General features: G+C 47.1%; 2 protein-coding genes and 2 non-coding genes across 6 annotated transcripts in view; all 4 read left to right on the forward strand.

The window, feature by feature from the left end:
* Positions 1 to 6,340: 6,340 nt before the first annotated feature.
* ATP5F1B (ATP synthase F1 subunit beta) lies at positions 6,341 to 11,740 on the forward strand. The gene is made up of 10 exons (XM_065934872.1): positions 6,341 to 6,503; positions 6,973 to 7,155; positions 7,403 to 7,577; positions 8,091 to 8,212; positions 8,463 to 8,647; positions 9,152 to 9,310; positions 9,401 to 9,523; positions 10,135 to 10,347; positions 10,729 to 10,930; positions 11,476 to 11,740. The coding sequence occupies exons 1-10, from the start codon at positions 6,377 to 6,379 to the stop codon at positions 11,571 to 11,573; spliced, it is 1,587 nt and encodes a 528-aa protein (XP_065790944.1). The 5' UTR covers positions 6,341 to 6,376; the 3' UTR covers positions 11,574 to 11,740.
* LOC136168100 (small nucleolar RNA SNORD59) lies at positions 7,222 to 7,296 on the forward strand. Its single transcript, XR_010663253.1, has one exon. It is a non-coding gene; the product is annotated as a small nucleolar RNA SNORD59 (small nucleolar RNA).
* LOC136168099 (small nucleolar RNA SNORD59) lies at positions 8,298 to 8,368 on the forward strand. The gene has a single exon (XR_010663252.1). It is a non-coding gene; the product is annotated as a small nucleolar RNA SNORD59 (small nucleolar RNA).
* Positions 11,741 to 13,560: 1,820 nt separating the features above from the next.
* BAZ2A (bromodomain adjacent to zinc finger domain 2A) overlaps positions 13,561 to 18,062 on the forward strand; it is a 34,344-nt gene continuing 29,842 nt past the window's right edge. For 2 of the 3 annotated variants that reach the window (XM_065934873.1, XM_065934878.1), the window contains exon 1: positions 13,561 to 13,697. The gene's annotated coding sequence lies outside the window, so the exon portion shown is untranslated. Of the gene's footprint in view, positions 13,698 to 17,289; positions 17,399 to 18,062 lie in introns of those variants that run through there. The other variant, XM_065934877.1, reaches the window with a different exon arrangement.

The following is an 18,062-nucleotide window of genomic DNA, read 5'->3' on the forward strand; positions in this document are numbered from 1 at the left end:
TACAAAGATTAATCCTTCAGGTAATTGTATACTCAGGGAGCACACATCACAAGCTAAACTTCAGGACAAATAGTGAAGAGAAACTTGGGAAATGGCCATTGTAGTAATAGGTATGGATAGCGTATTCTTTCCTTGTTAAGTATATAATTGTTCTAAATGATACTCGAAGCCATTTTCTTGAAATGGTACAAATAGAAAATCTTACTACTTAAGAGACTGGGCAATCAACTGTTTTGTTACATCGGTCCTCTTACGGGAATACAGTTTTTCTTCAAAGCCTTCGTTTTTTCCATGTTAGGTATGTTTGAACTTCTGTACTTCTAGAAAATTATTTTAAACTTGGTCACCTTTCTCTGGAGCATGCCAGAGGTATCAGTATGATTGATAATGTACTGCTTCATAGAAAAACTTTAAATTTTCCCAAAGAAATACCCTCTAGTTTCATTCTCTCAATTATTTTTGTATGTTTTGGAAGTTAGAGTGTCATTAATGATTTATTGGCTTAATGCCAGCCACTGGGCTACAGCATTAAAATATAGCATGATGGATTTCTAATTTCATCCTGTTTCTTAAGATTTTTTCAAACCTGCTTTGTGCTCAAATACCATAGTGGGATTTCAGTAATCCTTACAGCTGTACGAAGGCCTCTCAATGGTATCTGACCCTCTTTAAGTTAAAAGGATATCATGCCAAAAGGTGAGTTGACAGGCCAAAACAAGGACGACTCTTTGGCCTTGCATCGCAAATCTGAACCGTGGCTACTTTTGCCTTAAAGAGTCACTGGGGAGAGGATCATTTGGTGAATTTAAGCTTGAATAAGGGAGATAGCATCTCCTTATTACCATTTGGCTATTGTGAGATGTGATAAAGATGGCTATATTCAACTTCCTGAACTGTAAAGTTACCTTCAAGGAAGAAAGGAAAGTGATTAGTTGCTACAGCTTAGGTTTTATTTACCTGTTCAGTTCTGTGCAGGTGTTTTTTCTGTTTAGCAGGAGTTCTTTTGGTGTGTGATGATGAACTTCACCTGTATATGAATATCAGCTGCTGCTCCGCTTCGCTCTCCCAGTATTTTACTACCCTTGAGAACATAAAGGCTGGGGGGGAGAGGGAAGACAGGTTTGTGTAAGGCCTACTCTTAACTCCCAAATTATTTTACTCTGATAGGCTTCCATACTTGATGATAGTTGGTAATGTCTTCAGGAACAGTGAAGGGTGTTTGTCACCACTAAATATCCCACCCTGAGGACAGTACCTGCTAAAGTGAAGACATCAATTGCTCACAGCTTTTGGTATCAGCCTGGATAATTTCATTGCTTATGTGAAGAACCTATGCAGACCTCTAGCTCAAATTTCTTTGCCTTAAGTCCAGTGACCTGGACTTCCTTCTCTCTTACCCATTCCCATATCTCAGGAATCACAGGTTTAGCAGGGGTTGCTGTAAAGCTGTTGCCAGTACAGTTAGCCCCTTGAGTTTACGTCCCTCAGCCATTGTTTTTTTGTGTTCTCCCAAGTTTCATCTCAAAGCTCTAGTTCCTGTCCTGTACCTGTAGCCCTGTAGCTATATAGAACCAGCTTGGGTCAATGTGGATTCAGAAGTCCCAACCAGAAGACATGCCTTAGGATAGTAGGTGCGTGTGGGGTGCAGACATGTGCAATTTAACTGATACTTGACGTGTGTGATCCCAGGACTTCCTTGGTCCAGTGGCTAAAACTCCATGCTCTCGGTACAGAGGGCAGTGGATTGGTTGCCTAGTCAAGGAACTAAGATGCCACATGCCACAAGGTGCAGCCACAAGAGATGTAGCTTTGGCTTTTTAAAGTGTGCTGGCTACCAGCATCAGTCTCACCTAGGAACTTGTTAGATACATAAATCCTGGGCCCCCAAATCTTCCCAATCAGAAACTAAACTGTAGGGTCTTAGGACCTCTAGCTGATTCCGATGTGTGCTGAAATTTGACAGCTTCCTTTAGCTCTAAAATGCAGATTCTGAATCAGCTGGTCCTGCTGAGATGGCAGCCCCACCCAGTGTGACTGATGAAATGGTTCTTTGTCTCTCCGTTGTCTGATAAGAGTGAGTGCCGGCTGCAGAGAACTGTTGGAAATCTGGAATGTGGCTGGTGTGACTAAAAACGGAATTACTTAATTTTAAAAAATTTAATCCTGTATAGCTAGTGATTACCATAGTAGATAATGTAGATTTAGATGATTCTGGTGCTGGTGGTTCCTGGCCCACTCGCTGCAAAAAAGTCAAGTTCTTATTAACGATGGGAAATTCTCCCAAGAATGATACAAAATCTAGAAGGAACAAAGGAGAGATCTAAAAAGACACAGGTCAGGTAGTCCCTGCTGGTCTAGTGGTTGGGATCCTGTGTTCCCACTGCCAGGCACCTGGGTTCACTCTGGTTGAGGAACTAAGATTCCCCCATCCCACAAGCCCTGTGACACAGCCAAAAATAAAAATTTTTAAGTTAAGTGAACATAACTAAACCATTTTATTTCTAGTAATTTTAAAGAAGCAATAGACGGTGTACTCATGTTTGTAAGATTTCCTTTTTTCCTTCAATATTGCATGTAATAGCCATTTAAAACAATCCAAATAACCATTAATGGAGTAAGTTATTACACATTTCTGTGGCATAAGATGTAGCTACAATAAAAAATGTAAACTGACACAAAGTTCTCAAAGACATGAAGATTGGAAACCTTATGTTTTCTGTAGTGTAACCCCACTGAAGTTTTTTAAAAGACAAGAATATATGTTTTATGGACATGGGATGGAATGAAAGTGAATGCATAGAAGCAAAATATTTTTTAATGGTTATTTCTGGGAATGAGATTTGGGTAGTGATGAAAGGATTTATCCTGATCCTGTGTGCTTACAGTTTGTTCATGTATTACTTGCATTAAAAAAATTGTGATCTGACAAGAGAATATTAGATTTTCAAGGTAAAACTTGAGTAGGATACTTAAGTGGAATGTCAGTTCAAAACTAGTTGGAATTGAAGAGATTAAAAAAAACTGAAGCCAGGGGATTGGTTGGATTATTTTTGAAAATCACCCAACATGATTGTCAAAAAATATGGTGGAGACAAAGCCCTGAAAGAATGTGGGCCCTGACCGTTAGCATGGCAGTTACAATGCATTGTGAGTAACTCCCTGGCAGGCCAGTGGCCGGAATATCCTTCCACGGCTGTGCGTTCAGTCCCCAGTGAGGGAACTAAGGTTCCGAAAGCTGCTGCTCAGCCAAAAGAAAAAGGTCATGGTAAACACAATTTTCACCTTAAGATGAAATTCCTAAGGTTTCCAGTCATAAGGGGAGAGGTTAGTTAATTTGAAATTAACTTCAGGTTCAGTCTTTGTGGTTGGTCTCTCTCATCCCATGGAAAGTAACTTGTATTTTACATGAAATACTACCTGGGCTATCTGGAAATCAAGAAATAAGCAAGACCAAAATATGTCAAAACTCTGACTGTGCTGTGTTTAGTTGCATCTGACTCTTTGTGACCGCATGGACTATAGCCTGCCAGGCTCCTCTGTCCATGGGGATTCTCCAGGCAGGAACACTGGAGCGGGCTGCCATGCCCTCCAGGGGATCCTCTCAACCCAGGGGTTGAACCCAGGTCTCCCACGTTGCAGGCAGATTCTTTACAGTTTCAGCCACCAGGGAAGCTAAAGAATACTGGAGTGGGTAGCATATCCCTTCTCCAGGGGAACTTCTTCACCCAGGAATCAAACTGGGGTCTCCTGCATTGTAGGCAGATTTTAGACAGTATTATTTATAAATTTAGCAGGTTATCTAATTTCAGAAGAGGACTGGAGGTGGTTGGGGCAAACACTGACAGCAAAGGAGTTAGAAAAATAAAAAATTTACAAATGAGCATAGTGGAGAAATAGCTTTATATATCCACCTAGGTAACATTAAGAGCATTTAGCGTTGCATTGTGATACAAAGGTTTGTTTAATGTAATCCAACTGCCCAAAGAATAAGGTTTCCTGATAATATCCTAAATGTGTAAAAACATTTCAAATATTGATGAGCCTCAGTTACCTGAAATTCTATGTTGAAATATTTCCTTGGACACCTGGATTAAGTGAAGTGTCAGTTTAAATGTTAGATGGTTAAAAATTTTGGCCACAACCAAAAGTGATGATACAAAGGATCTTAACACTAAGTCAATAGTAAGTAAAAATACTAGTCAACACAGATATGGTGCTGATTATGTGCCATTTTTCTAAATGATTCACATTTTTTTTCACATTTTAATCTACTTGATTTTTGAGACAACCCTAATGAGATTATCCTCATCTCTTATTATAAGGAAGATGATATACAAAGATTTTAAATTTGCTCAATGATGTCTAGTAACTGTAAAAAGGTTTTAAACTCAGTCTGGTTCCAGTGGCAATACTCTTAAGTATCTTACCCTTTCTACAGAAACTTCAACTCTAATAGTTGAGAAAAGCAAGTGAAATGTATAGGTTCCTATTAAATGGGATGCTGCCCCCATGTAATCAGAAAAGGACAAGTTGCAAACCAAAAATGTACATCCTGCATGCCGCCCACTGAAATTCTTTGACCCTGTATCACTGCAGAATGAATTCCTAGTTGCCCAACCCAACTAGTTCTTTTGAGCCCTTATTTTATAGCATAGTTATGTCATTGATACTATTGACCACTTTCTCAGTATTCTACTTGATTCTTACATAGTGTATGTTCTTTAATCTCATTATTCCTCTGCCGTTTCCTAAGATGGTTTATTTTTTTCTACCTGCCCCATACACATTGCTGTTTTCTTGGGTTCTTTCCCTCTTACTAGGCAAGATGACCTGTGTGCATGCTAAGTTGCTTTAGATGTGAACTTCTGGGATGCTATGGACTGTAATCCACCAGGTTCCTCTTTCCATGGGTTCTCCAGGCAAGAATACTAGAGTGGGTTGCCATGCCCTTCTTCAAGGAATCTTCCCAACCCAGGTCTTGAGTCTGCGGCACTGGCAGTCAGGTTCTTTACCACTAGTGCTACCTGGGAAACCACAGACACTTCAAATTAAACTTTCTCTAATTCTCTTCTGTTCCTGCTTTCTCCTTTTTTTTTTTTTTTTTTTTCTTTTTCTGCTTTCTCCTTTCAAGTTCTTTGATAGTTCTTGCTACCAAACAGTAGAAAACTTTCACTATCACACAGAAAAATGAGAACTAATGTGTCCTGGTTGGAGAAAGTCTGGGGAAGTACTTTCATGTTGACCAGCAGCTATGCTTGTCATTAGCCATGTTTCTTGTAATAGATTAAGGGTTTCCTCCACCCTGCTCCAAAATACCTTAAATAAAATCAATACATTAAAGGATGGATGTCCTGTTTATTTTATGATTTTTTGTGTTCAAGGACCACACACTTACCTCTGCCCTGCCTCCACTCCCATCCAAGTCCCTGAGAACTGGTTCTCTCTATATTCATCTCTTTATTCACCTCTTTTTTCCCTTCCTCACCTGCAGTACCACAAAAGAAACATGCTGTGTAATACAAATATGTAATGGAATAGTCTTCCTTCCTCCTTTACCCTAGTAATTCTACGGGTGTTTCCCAACAGGTCTGTCCGCCTCTTCCACTTTAAAGGCAATTCCACCTACATTTCACATTTCTAGATGACCTAAATTGATCCCTTCCTCCATCTGTTTTACCCTGTGCTAACCAAGACCTATTACACTTTATTGCATTTTTTGCTCATCTGTTTTTCTTTAAGTCTTATTTGTCTTTGCCTCCTCAAATGCCCAGCACACATTTTTTTTTAAAAAGACTGGTTTACTTGAGTGTCTTTCATTGTAGCTTTAATTCTGTCCAGATTCCTGACCTGCTGAATTGTCTAAAAACTGCCAATCTCCCTACTGCGGAAGAAAAACCGTTTGACTCTAGAAAGACTCCTAACTAGCCAAGGTCAGTCAGTGTTGCCTCGCGAGGCTACCACTTCCTTAAAACCGCCTCTGAGACTGTCACCTAGCTCAAGGTCCTATCTAACGAGAGCGCCCAAGGACAGCCAAAGACAGCCCACGTGCTTCCGCCCAGGAACTCGGCCCCTTTCACAGACGCAGTTCCTCCAAGGGCTCTCTCCGACTGACATCCCTGTGGTCCAATTATGTTTCAAAGCTCTGAGGGTTGCCCCGAGCCAGTCACTGTCCAATAAAAAAAGGAATTCAGATTAGCACGAATTTTGGCCAATGGTTGAGAAGATGAGAGACTATTGGCCTATAGGAGCAGCGGCCAGAGTGATAAGCAGGAGAATCACCCAATGGTCGTGCCTACTGCAGAGCAGGTCCCGCCTCCAGCTGCTGGCAGTTGGAGGCCACACCACTGCAGCGCTCAGTCTCCAGCCGGGCTCCGCCATGTTGGGACTTGTGGGCCGTGTGGCTGCTGCCTCGGCCTCCGGGGCCTTGCGGGGACTCAGCCCTTCAGCGCCGCTACCGCAAGCGCAGCTCTTACTGCGGGCCGCTCCTGCAGCCCTCCAGCCTGGTAAGTCCCTTGCTCTAGCAGCTGGGTTCGCTTCTGTCGTCCCATGACCTTGAGCCTGGGGGCCCATAGTTTCACCGGCCTAAGGGACCTGTGGTGTTAGAAGGACGCCAGGGCCAGCGCCCTGCGCTCTAACGGCGGAAGAACAAGAGCAGGGACGATCTAATGCCGTCTTATTTTGGAAGAGGGGCGCTGTGTGACGTAATAGTGCGAGCAGGCGCGTTGACCTTCCCGTGGAGTGGGGGCGCCGCGCGCGCTCTGGAATAATGGAGTTTTGTGCATGAGGATGGGAAGATGGTGCCGGCTCGCTCTCTGCTTCTAGCGCGGCCCTGCCTCTGGACCCGCCTTCCGTGCAAGCGGAAGGGGGCCGGGCCTGGGCTGCGTTCACCAGCCCTTGTGAGTTAAGTCCGGGCGTCCGATGACCTTTAACTGTCCTAACCCCAACTTCTTCAATATCTTTTTTGTCTGTTAGCCAGAGACTATGCCGCTCAAGCATCTCCATCGCCAAAGGCAGGCGCCACCACTGGGCGCATCGTGGCGGTCATTGGTGCCGTGGTGGACGTCCAGTTTGATGAGGGACTGCCTCCCATCCTAAATGCCCTGGAGGTGCAAGGCAGGGAGACCAGGCTGGTTTTGGAGGTGGCCCAGCATTTGGGTAAGTAGAATTTGTTAGGAATAGTAAAGATCTTGTTCGACCCAAATATCCCTCAAAACCAGGCTGTCTTCTATGATGATTTTTTCAAGATGACTTTCGTTCTTCTGAGTTTGCTGAAGCCACATTTCGGTGCTGAGAAGAAGTCTTGGTCGACTTAGGTGTTTAAGGCCAACTACAACTTAATTAAATGCCACGAAGCCAGTTTGTGCTTCTGTGTAAGCCTGCAATGCCTGTATCTGTCTGACAGGTGAGAGCACAGTCAGGACTATTGCTATGGACGGCACGGAAGGCTTGGTTAGAGGCCAGAAAGTCCTGGATTCTGGCGCGCCAATCAGAATTCCTGTTGGCCCCGAGACCTTGGGTAGAATCATGAACGTCATTGGAGAACCCATTGATGAGAGGGGTCCCATCAAAACCAAGCAGTAAGTATTCCTGTTGTATCTACACACAAAGGAACTTTTGCCTAGCAGTTTTATATGTTAAGGTGGCACCATCTACTATAGCAGAATTTTTCTGCAGAGAATCCCTAAAATTCCTACTCTAGTCATTTCTTTAAACCACACAATGCAATTTCTTATGAAGAAAATTAGTGATGCAGAAATTCTGATTATAAAAAAGAGAAAACTGAACTCCATAGGTTGATTATTTCAGTTCATCTTAATACCAGTGGTGTTTGTATTTCATATTGGTATGTGAAGAAGTGATGTTTAGACTCTGTAAAAGGAAAACTTTATGACAGAGTTGTCAGGGAATGGGATTATTGCTTCCTGAGATAATGGAATTCTTTTTATTGCAGAGTATTTGGGCTTGATGGTGGGTGGTAATTTGTCTAGAGTGTTATATAAGAGATGAGACTCTGAGTAAAGGGTTAGGCTTGAGAATTGAGAAGAACTTTTTAATGAGATAGACACTGATCTTCTCATCTGCCTTTACAGATTTGCTGCTATTCATGCTGAGGCTCCTGAATTCGTGGAGATGAGTGTTGAGCAGGAAATTCTGGTTACTGGTATCAAGGTTGTGGATCTGCTGGCTCCATACGCCAAGGGTGGCAAAATTGGTATGTTAAGTGACAGGTAAATATTTTCCAAACCTAATGTGGGACACAGATCCTACCATGTTATGAGTGGATACTGAGATAAATCCCTCACTGATGAGCAGCTTCTGACTTTCGTTCTTCTGAGTTTGCTGAAGCCAGATGCCATTTCTGAGAAGGGAAAAGATGGAAAGAAACAAAATTTTTTCTTTTTTTTGAACTTTGCTTATATGGAAACGAAATTCTTAACTTGTTTTTTCTCAACCTCTTGTAGGGCTCTTTGGTGGTGCCGGAGTCGGCAAGACAGTACTGATCATGGAGTTAATCAACAACGTTGCCAAAGCCCATGGCGGTTACTCTGTGTTTGCTGGCGTTGGTGAAAGGACCCGTGAGGGCAATGACTTATACCATGAAATGATTGAGTCTGGGGTTATCAACTTAAAAGATGCTACCTCTAAGGTGAGCACTGAACTGATGTCCTTTTAAGTAGTGTCAGGAAACTGTTGAAGTTGACTTGTTTTGTATTTTCATTTTATTGTCCTAGGACCTACAAAAGCAAGTTCTATCAGTATTTTCCCCCATTTCTAATACACTCATGTACATTGTGTTTTCCTTTTTAATATTAGATAACATTTCTAGGGTTTTTGTTTTTTTGATATATAGACCCATCATTTGAAAGATAATTCTGGGGCATTCAAATGTGGTTCTTAATGTCTCAAATAACCCCATTTTGTGCCTTTCACATATTTACAGTTTATTTCCTTCCTACCAGAAGAATTTTGCCTCAGTAATAAAAGAAATTATCTTTTGTTTTGAACTGCAGCTCTAAAAGGGAAAAGAAATTTATGAACAAAAGCCTAGATACCTGAGGAGGAGGGTTTTGGTAGTTCTGTGATCTGGGACCTTGCATAGATGACCTCCCCACTCCTCTGCAGGATTCCTGACTGTTCATCGTTGCTGCAGGTAGCGCTGGTGTACGGTCAGATGAACGAGCCGCCTGGCGCTCGGGCCCGGGTTGCTCTGACCGGACTGACGGTAGCTGAGTACTTCAGAGACCAGGAAGGTCAAGATGTGCTGCTGTTCATTGATAACATCTTCCGCTTCACCCAGGCTGGCTCAGAGGTAGGCTTGAGAGAACCTGGTTCATCTGACCTTTCTATGAAATGATGCAGATAAGGCTAATGATATGGTTTTTCTTTTTTTTTTTCCCAGGTGTCTGCTTTATTGGGCAGAATCCCTTCTGCTGTGGGTTATCAGCCTACCCTGGCCACTGACATGGGTACCATGCAGGAAAGAATCACCACCACCAAAAAGGGGTCTATCACCTCTGTACAGGTGAGAACAATTACATGGATGAAGGTCTAGTTTGTGTAAAGGCATGTACAGAGGTATAAAATTTCGTTCCTTTTTTAAGTAGGTACTGGAGCTTAAATAATATTTAAAATTCTGTGTGTGCATGTTAAGACCCTAAAAGATTAAGAAACCACTCATCTGAACTAATTGAAGGTATATATGTAAATGTAGATCACAAAATAGTGGTTTCCAACCTGAAGGGAACTTTGAAGTGAGCTTTAAATATGTACTACACTAGCTACTACAATTTTCAAATGTATGTAGATGGTGTATATAGTAAAATTATCAGGGACTTTGTCTAAATTTTTTTAACTTTCACGATTCATTTTCCTGGTAGAGTAGTGTGAGTTTTTTGGTTTAGAGTTAAAAAGTAGGACGAAGAACAAAAGGAATAACAAATGAAAATTCTTCCATTACAGCTGGGAAGAACCAGGTAATATATAACCACTAATACTCTGCATTAGGAGTGGTAAGAGTCTCTGTTGGACTTGAGAAGATGGAGTAACATAATGAGGAGGGGTCAGGAAAGGGGATGGTTTAAGTAGAATTACTTGGCTTCCTGCTGCTCATAATGGGTTCTTGATTCACTTTAGGCTATCTATGTGCCTGCTGATGACTTGACTGACCCTGCCCCGGCCACTACCTTTGCCCATTTGGATGCTACCACTGTGCTGTCCCGTGCTATTGCTGAGCTGGGCATCTATCCAGCTGTGGATCCTCTGGACTCCACGTCTCGTATCATGGATCCCAACATTGTTGGCAGTGAGCATTATGATGTTGCCCGTGGGGTGCAAAAGATTCTGCAGGTGAGATCAGTGGCCCTAAAGTCATAGAATTTGGGGACTGTATTAGGACAAGACTTTCCCTGGTAATTTGTGTGATCTGCTTTAGAGTAAGGAAAGAAGAGACCAGAATTCCTAGTGAGTGTTAATGAGGTCTCCTGAGTTTCCAGGTTTGGAGTCGCAGTTTTTTATAACAGCGCCCGGTAGATTCAGAGTAGGGGAAACAAGATGCCAGTCTTAGCTGAGGGTCCTCATGATTTGTTTCAGTTAAGAAGTGCAGTAAAGTGCTAACATGCTCTATACAAAGCTCATTGTGAATATCAAGTTGTATTAACCCTTAAGTTTTTGTCCAAATTTGAGGAATGTAAATATTTACTTGGCCTCTCTAACCTTGTTTTTTCATAGGACTACAAATCCCTCCAGGACATCATTGCCATCCTGGGTATGGATGAACTTTCTGAAGAAGACAAGTTAACTGTGTCCCGTGCACGGAAAATCCAGCGTTTCTTGTCTCAGCCATTCCAGGTGGCTGAGGTCTTTACTGGTCATTTGGGGAAGCTGGTACCCCTCAAGGAGACCATCAAAGGATTCCAGCAGATTTTGGCAGGTGGGACTTCCAGCAGAAGGCTGAACATAAAGTGGCATGGAAGCCGAACTCCCTTGAATGCTGTGCTGTGGTCCTGTTCAGGGAACCAGCAAGCAGTATATAAATATATTGTGCCTAATTACTTAATTTTTATATGAAAATAAGTTATTCTCCATCACTTTGCTTCGAAAGTACCATCTGAGAGTGAGCCTTAGATTTAGTGAGTCTTAGTATTCAGTGCCAGCTGCTCTTCTAAGTGAATTACAACATCCTTATAAAGAAGGCATTATTATCCTATTTTACACATTAGGAAGCTTGAAGCGTGGGAAGTTTAACTGGCCCCAATATGATACAGCCAGAAAGAATTTGAACCTGAGTTCAAAGACCATATGTTCTTAATCTGTACTGTAGCATTTCTTGTAAATTGTGAGGCAAGTTTAAGAAAAGAACCTAAGATGACAGGATTTCATCACGTTCTGACTGGTGGCTTCAAGTGGTGAGGTACGTAAACACTGTAGAAGTTGATATCCTTCACTTCTCACCAGTTGGATTTTTTTTCCATGTAGGTGACTATGACCATCTCCCGGAACAGGCCTTTTATATGGTGGGACCCATTGAAGAAGCTGTGGCGAAAGCTGATAAGCTGGCTGAAGAGCACTCATGAGGGGGTCCTTTTGGCAAATTAAGCACTCATCCCCCATGATGTCCATCTCCTTGCCCCTAATCCAGAAATTGCAGTTTTCTCTGTAGGCCACGTGAGAGCCTTGATTGAAGACATTGTGTTCTGTCTGAAGAATATTTAAGGTTTCCAATAAAATGTACATCCCTCAACATCTGTCTGTTTTTCTTGGTCCTGACAACACAGCCAGTACTGAAGTTTTTAATAGTATTTTAGAATAGCCACAAGAAACAGCACAAAGTAGGCCATACATATATGTTTGAAATGGGGTCATCCAAAAAGAAAAGCCATTGTCTTGGATTGTTGAATAGCTGGGTCTTGTGAAGGGGTTTTCTGGGGATGACGGGATCCTAACAGGGCCTCATTTTTGGCCCTTTTATGTCATTCAAAGCAAGTTGAGTTTTGCCTCTTAAATATTATGTAGTGAGTGCAGTCCTACTTTTTTAAAAAGCAAAAGGATTTTTAGAAGAGCATTTTGGAGAAAATGGGTTTAGAAATAACTGCTATTCTAAGAGAAGGCACAGGTTAATCAGTGAATTAAATTTTTTGGAAATGATGCCTGTTCTGAGGGATTAAAGCTGAGTCAAAAGGGCTCTCTTTGATTACCACCTTCATTTTTTTCAGAAGGTGTCCCTACTACCTCCTAACATATTTTGGGCAAGACTTGTATGTCTGATTCCTTGAGGCAATGCTGAATATAAAGTGCCTTAAGGCCTGTTGTGAGGTTTGCTAAAATTCCTTAAAATTGGGGAAAGAATGTTAAAGGAAGAGTAATTTTCAAAGACTTCCCTGGTGGTCCAGTGGTTGCTTCCACTGCAGGGGGTGCAAGTTCCATCCCAGGTTGGGGAACTAAGATCCACATGCCCTGTGGTGTGGCCAAAATAAAATTTTTTTAGAGGTTAGCCCAGGGTTTCTGGGCTTGAGTTTCTGAGCTAAATAATGGAATTTAGACGCTCTTCCCTTCATTTTAGGCTACTAAAATGATGACGATTGCAAGGACTGCAAGAACAGCCGCCTAACAAGGGCCTGTTAAAGTGCGAGGTCGGGTTTGCTGCCCCTTAGGTGTTCCGCTTAGATGTTCTGTAGGGCCGGGCCCAGGCCCAGACCCAGACCCATCTGCCCTCTGGTGGTAGGACCGGAGGCTCTGCAAGAACTCTGATCTCACCATTTTGAAATCCATGAAGGCCATTTGCTGGGATGTGGTTCTTTGCTAACGACTGTTTACAAACCAGCTGGGGTTTTTGTCCTGAGGAGGAGCCTGAATCTATAAGCTCCACCCCGAGGCATTCAAGTTGGGTAAAAGCAGGGCAGGATAAGCTGAGATCCCAATTCAGAGGCCCCTGGGGGCTGAAGGTTGGGGAGGGGCCTTGGGAGAGGTGCCAGGGGTGGAGTAGGGGCCTCTGAGTTTCCTCCCATCTGCCTCTGACGTCCGTGGCACCCGTCTGGCCTGTGTCACGGTTTGGCCGGAAGGTGGAGCCCCTGCGCCGCCCGTGCTCAGAAGTTTGCCCCTAGGAAAGCCTGGATTCGGGGAAATGCTGAGTTATGGGGGTGTGGGCACATCCTCTAGGTTTTGACTCCGGAGTGGGTAAGAAGCTGACGCAGAAGTCCCCAGGCTGTGGGTCCACCCTTTCTGCTCTGTTTTCCCATGTTATCTAGATGCAGATGGACCTAGGAACTGTGATCCTAAAGGTGGTTTCTCCCACACTTCTACCCCTCCCCCCACACGTTTCTGTCTCTTAGCAGTCATCGAGAACCTTCTCCCTCTCACTAGCTGCAACTATTTATTTCCTTCCCCCTTCACCACTCCTGGTGCCACGCCACTAGGGTGTCAACACAGACCTAACCTTCCTCCATATTTCTCCCGGCTCTGCCCTGCGCTCAGCGCCTCCTCCCTCCCCACCCAGAGAAGGCCCCGCCCCGGCCTGTCACACGGGGACATCACGGCAGTTCAGGCTGTGGTCCGCAGGAGGCATTCATTGGCTTTTCGGTTCGTGCTAGTTCCCAGCTCATAGTTCGGGAGGCGCTAACACCAGCCTGCACGTGAAGGGGGAGCCAAGGACAGCGAGGAGCTGGTGGTCGCAGCCCTGGAGCCCCGCCAGCCTGACATGAGTAAGTACGAGGACCAGCCCCCGGGCAGGCCTGAGGGATGCCTCCCTCCCTCCCGGACTGACTCAGCAGGGGTGGGGCCTAACCTTTGCTCTTTGGGGGGTGAAGGAGGGGAAACCAGACTATAGGGGCACAGGGCTCAGCTGGTGAGGCTGCTGACCCAGGGACCGTGAGCGCTGGCAAGCGCCGGCTTCAGGGAAGACCGGGTCTGCACCTTAGATGGGGGCTTCCCTCCCGCCCACTCCCGCCCCTGCAACCCCCCAGTTCCTCGTGCCTCCCCACTAAGCCGCTGGGATTCAAGAAATGTTTTACAGCACTCACTGGTGGCCTCCCCCTCAAAGTGAAGCCCACTTTGGGTCACGCTGGAGGATTTTAAGGTGCCCGTCCCTCTGTTTTTCCCCAGGCCTTTCTGAGCCCCTGTCTCCCCCCCCCCCCCCCCACCACCACCACCACCAGGTGGGGTCCCACCGAGCAGCTGCTTCCTGTTGCCCCAGAGGTTGCTGCAAGGCTGGCGGTGGTTGGGGGAAAGTGAGCTAGAATCAAGCCGCTTCCCACGGTCCCACATCAGCTTCGCCGGCGCAGCTCCTGGCGGCCCCGCACGTTCCAGGCACTGGGAGACAGGGCGAGCCAAGACTGGGGTTGAAAGGCCTCGGAGGTCTTTGCCCCGCGGCGTCCTGATTCCAGCAGCTTTAGCCCTTGGGTCGTGCGGGGGAAGGAGGCTGCGGCTCCCCGCCGCGGGAGGGCTTGAGCTCCCGGGGAGCCGAACCTGTTCACCCAGGAGGGCCGCCGTGCGTCACCCGCAGCAGGCTCGGCCGTGAGTTTCCTCTCGGACACCCCTATTCCTCCGGAGCCCCTGGGACCCTCACTGCCTTCCTGGTCTTCCTTTGTGATGAGACCTCGGCCGGCGTCTCCCGGAGCGCGGGTGGAGCTATCCCAGGTCCTCCAGTTCGAACCCGCCACCATCCCCCACTTCACCGCAGAAGTTTCTGTCTCCTCTTCCTGGGGATCTGCTCTCTTCCTCCATCTGGGATTCTTCCTGGTTCTGGCCCCTAGGAGACGCCGCCCGCTTCCCCCTCCCCCAGCGGATTCTTCGCGACAGCCCTGCCCGAGCGCCCGTCCCTACCCCGGCAGCTCCGGCCCCTTTAAGGGCTTCCCCCCCGCCCGCCCGCCCCGCCGGCGGCCCCGGGCTGGGGGAGGAGGCGCCGCCGCCGCCCGGCTCGGCCACCTGCGCTGCCGCCGCCGCCCGGCCCTGCTGCAGGTGAGGCCCGGCACCCGCGCCCGGCCCCGGAGTCCCCCGGCCGGCCGCCCCTGCGGGCTCCTGCCCGGGATCCGCGCCGCCCGGGACTCGGGACCCGGCCCTCCCCCTGCGGGGGCTGCCCTTCCTCTCTCCCCGCACCATCTCCTCGCCCGTTTCTCCCCTGTCCTCTGCGACCGGAATCCGGAGGCTTCTCACGCTTCTCGGCCGACCTCTCCCGGGTACCCCTCCTATTCTGGACGCAGGATCTCCCCCTCCCCCGCGCCTTCCTCGCCAGAAAAATCTCCCGCGGTCTGGGTTTCGCCTCCTCCCCTCCGGAACCGTCGCTTTCCCACGCCATCCTAACCTTCAATGGGAGGGGGAATAACCGCCACCCCAAGCCCTCTCCTTCCCCGTAGTAAGGGGCTGGGGGTTAGCACAGCCTAGAGTCACTTTCAGGCCCTGCTCCGTGTAGCCATTCAAGTTCAACTAACTCTCATCTAAAGCTTTCCTGACGCCCTGACCCCACCTCACCTCTCCCAGACTCCGAGGGTGCGACCCCAGCACCAACCCAGGTGGGAACGGCCCTTCTAAGCTTGGGGTGGGCCAGTCGCGCCCAAGACCGCTCTTACCCCAGAGTCAGGGAATGGGGGGGCACCCAGAATCTTGTGATTCTGGGCTTAAAGGGCTGCTGGAGAACAGTGTTTGAAGGGCTAGGACTGTCTCTAAGGGTGTTGGGGGTGGTGAGGAAGGCCTGGGAAGCCCGGCCTTTTCTATTCAGATGCAAAAGGAATCCTGAGGAAATTAGGTCTTTCCCCATCCTCTTCTGAGACCAGTCTGGATAAGCTCCTTGGAGAGTTTGAAAGAAGACTGCTGAATCTGAGGGGACCATACCAATTGGGGGAGAAGAGGAATGAGTTGTGGTCCTTTTGATGGGGAGAATCTGGCCTCCCCAAAATACGGGGTGGGGGGAATGGGGGGAGGAGACTGTTTTCCACTGACCTGGAGAGGAAAGTGGGACAAGTTGGAATGGTTACCAGGTTGAAGGCTGTCTCCCCACTAGACCCTATTAACATGTGAACCATTCAGCCAGTGAGGGCGAGGGAGGTCTTTAATATTGATAATTACCCTATCTCCATTAGAGAATTCCCCTCCGCCCAAATCCAGCTGAGACCTTAGCTCTGCCCCTTTTCTTCTTGCCCTCTCATTCCCCACTGTCCCCAGCACAACACACTCCAGAATGAAGGGACAGGGTGTCTGGATTTGAGTCATGTGGGAGCTGGGTGGGGGATGAAGGAGAGGGTGATCAGCAGTGGTGTTTGGGGTTCAATTCCAGGAGTTCCTGGACAAGGAGAGGGAGAGGGAGAGGGCTACAAACGAGTCCGCCCTCTCCTTTCTGTCTCTTCCCGCTCTGAGCTCCAGCCATCTGGCTCCTCCGTGGAGCCGTGCACTCCGGCAGCTGACCCCAGTCAGGGTGGGACAGCATGAACACAGGGAGGGTGAGACTCGGAGAGCAGGTGCTCACTTCCTCCCTCCCCATTCTCTTTATTGCCCGCCCACTGGCCTGGCTTGTTAGAGGTTCAGAGGATTCTCCAGCTACTCTTCTCACAAGTTGCTGAAAAAAAATGACCATTTGCCCCTTCCCGTTTCTAGTAGCTTCCTAAAGAGAGATGGGGTAGGAATTGTCCACGTCTGATAGGATTGAGGGCTGCCTGGGGATCTAAAGGATCAGTCTGCCCTCTGTCGTCTGGATGTCGGGGAGAAGCACCGCTGCGGGTTGGGGTGGCTTCTGGCAAGAGGTAAACACCCAGCTGCTGGCATATTGACACCCCACCCTCACCCTTCCTCGAAGAGCCAGGAAGACCTCTGATCAGAAGGGACGAGAAGGGGTCTCCTTCAAGGAGGAAGGTGACTGTAGTCTTTCTGCATCAGATGGGAAAGAATGGATCCTGCCTCACTTTCTTTTCTAATCCCGGGTGGCCCTTTCCCAAGGGCTCCTGGCTGGGACAGTCCTAGGGGTTGCCCTGGAGACTAGGCCTGAGGCTCGGAAGGGGTGGGGGCAGTCAGTGGGGCACAGGAGTAACCGGCTCTTCCGGAGCGGAGCGGAGCCAGCGGGTGGGTGTGTGTGGGTGTGTGGTGGGGGCGTGGCTACACCCGTCTGACTGGCGCAGGCTCCTCCCCTGCCGCCCGCCTCCGACTGTCCGGCCCTCTGATTGGGGGCGGGAGGTAGGAAGGTTCGCCCTCATCTGCCCTGGAAAAGGAACGAGAAAAAAAGAAAAAGGATACCTAGCTCTCTCTCTCGGCCCTTTAGGAAGCCAGTTCCACGCCCCGGGCTCTCTTCTTCACTTGTCTTTATCTGGGGGATGGGGGAGGCAATCCTTAGCAGAAGTTTGCTGGATCCTTGCTTTCACCAGAAGAAAGGACCCCCCCTCTACCCTGAGTGTGATCCCTATTTACCCAGAGACTTCAGGTTAGTAGGCTGTTAGGGGTCTTGATTTGTTATTCAAGGTGACCCTTTAAATCTGTTATTGAGTCGTGGAGGAGAAAAGTATTTTTATTTCTGTCTGCTCCTTCCCACTGGCAACCTATTTTTTTCAGGAGAGACATCCTCCTAACCCTCCTTAGCCTGTCTCTGCCCTACACAGTTTGAGCTTTGCTGAAGCTCACTTCCTTCTTAGCTTTTCTGAGCCATTGGTTTGTTGTGGTGAATGAAGTCTGTCAAAACTCAGGAAGAACTCACTTCTCTGTGGAGTAAGAAAATCCAATCTAGACTGATGGATTTAGTCCTACCTTACTATGGTCTCACCCAGTTTTCAGATCTTCTTCCTCCCGACTCCCAGAGGAAAAAAGTATTTGTTGACCCCCGCAACCTGCCAAAGTTTCATCATCCCCATTCTGAAACTGTTCCTCTTCCAGAGGATTCAGCCTGAGTTTTGCACAGTTAAGCAGTTGTTTGTAGAACTGCATTGCAATGAATTGAACAGGAATTATTTTGATGCCTGCAAAGTCTGTTGAGTTGCAAGGGAAAAAAACCTGGTTTCTGGTCACGTTTTATCCACCGTTTGACCTTGGACGAGTTGGTTACTCTCTTCAGGCCATAATTTCTTCATCTAACAAGAGAAGATTGAGCTAGA

The sequence above is a fragment of the Muntiacus reevesi genome, chromosome 4 (assembly GCF_963930625.1).
Source record: "Muntiacus reevesi chromosome 4, mMunRee1.1, whole genome shotgun sequence".
Taxonomy (NCBI): Eukaryota; Metazoa; Chordata; class Mammalia; order Artiodactyla; family Cervidae; genus Muntiacus; species Muntiacus reevesi.

What these genes read in the sequence shown, in the direction of transcription:
- ATP5F1B (XM_065934872.1), top strand. Translation starts at nt 6,377, where the DNA reads ATGTTGGGACTTGTGGGCCGTGTGGCTGCTGCCTCGGCCTCCGGGGCC. An exon ending in GGTCCCATCAAAACCAAGCA is followed by an intron (nt 7,578 to 8,090) that starts GTAAGTATTCCT and finishes CTGCCTTTACAG; the next exon opens with ATTTGCTGCTATTCATGCTG. An exon ending in TCACCCAGGCTGGCTCAGAG is followed by an intron (nt 9,311 to 9,400) that starts GTAGGCTTGAGA and finishes TTTTTTTCCCAG; the next exon opens with GTGTCTGCTTTATTGGGCAG.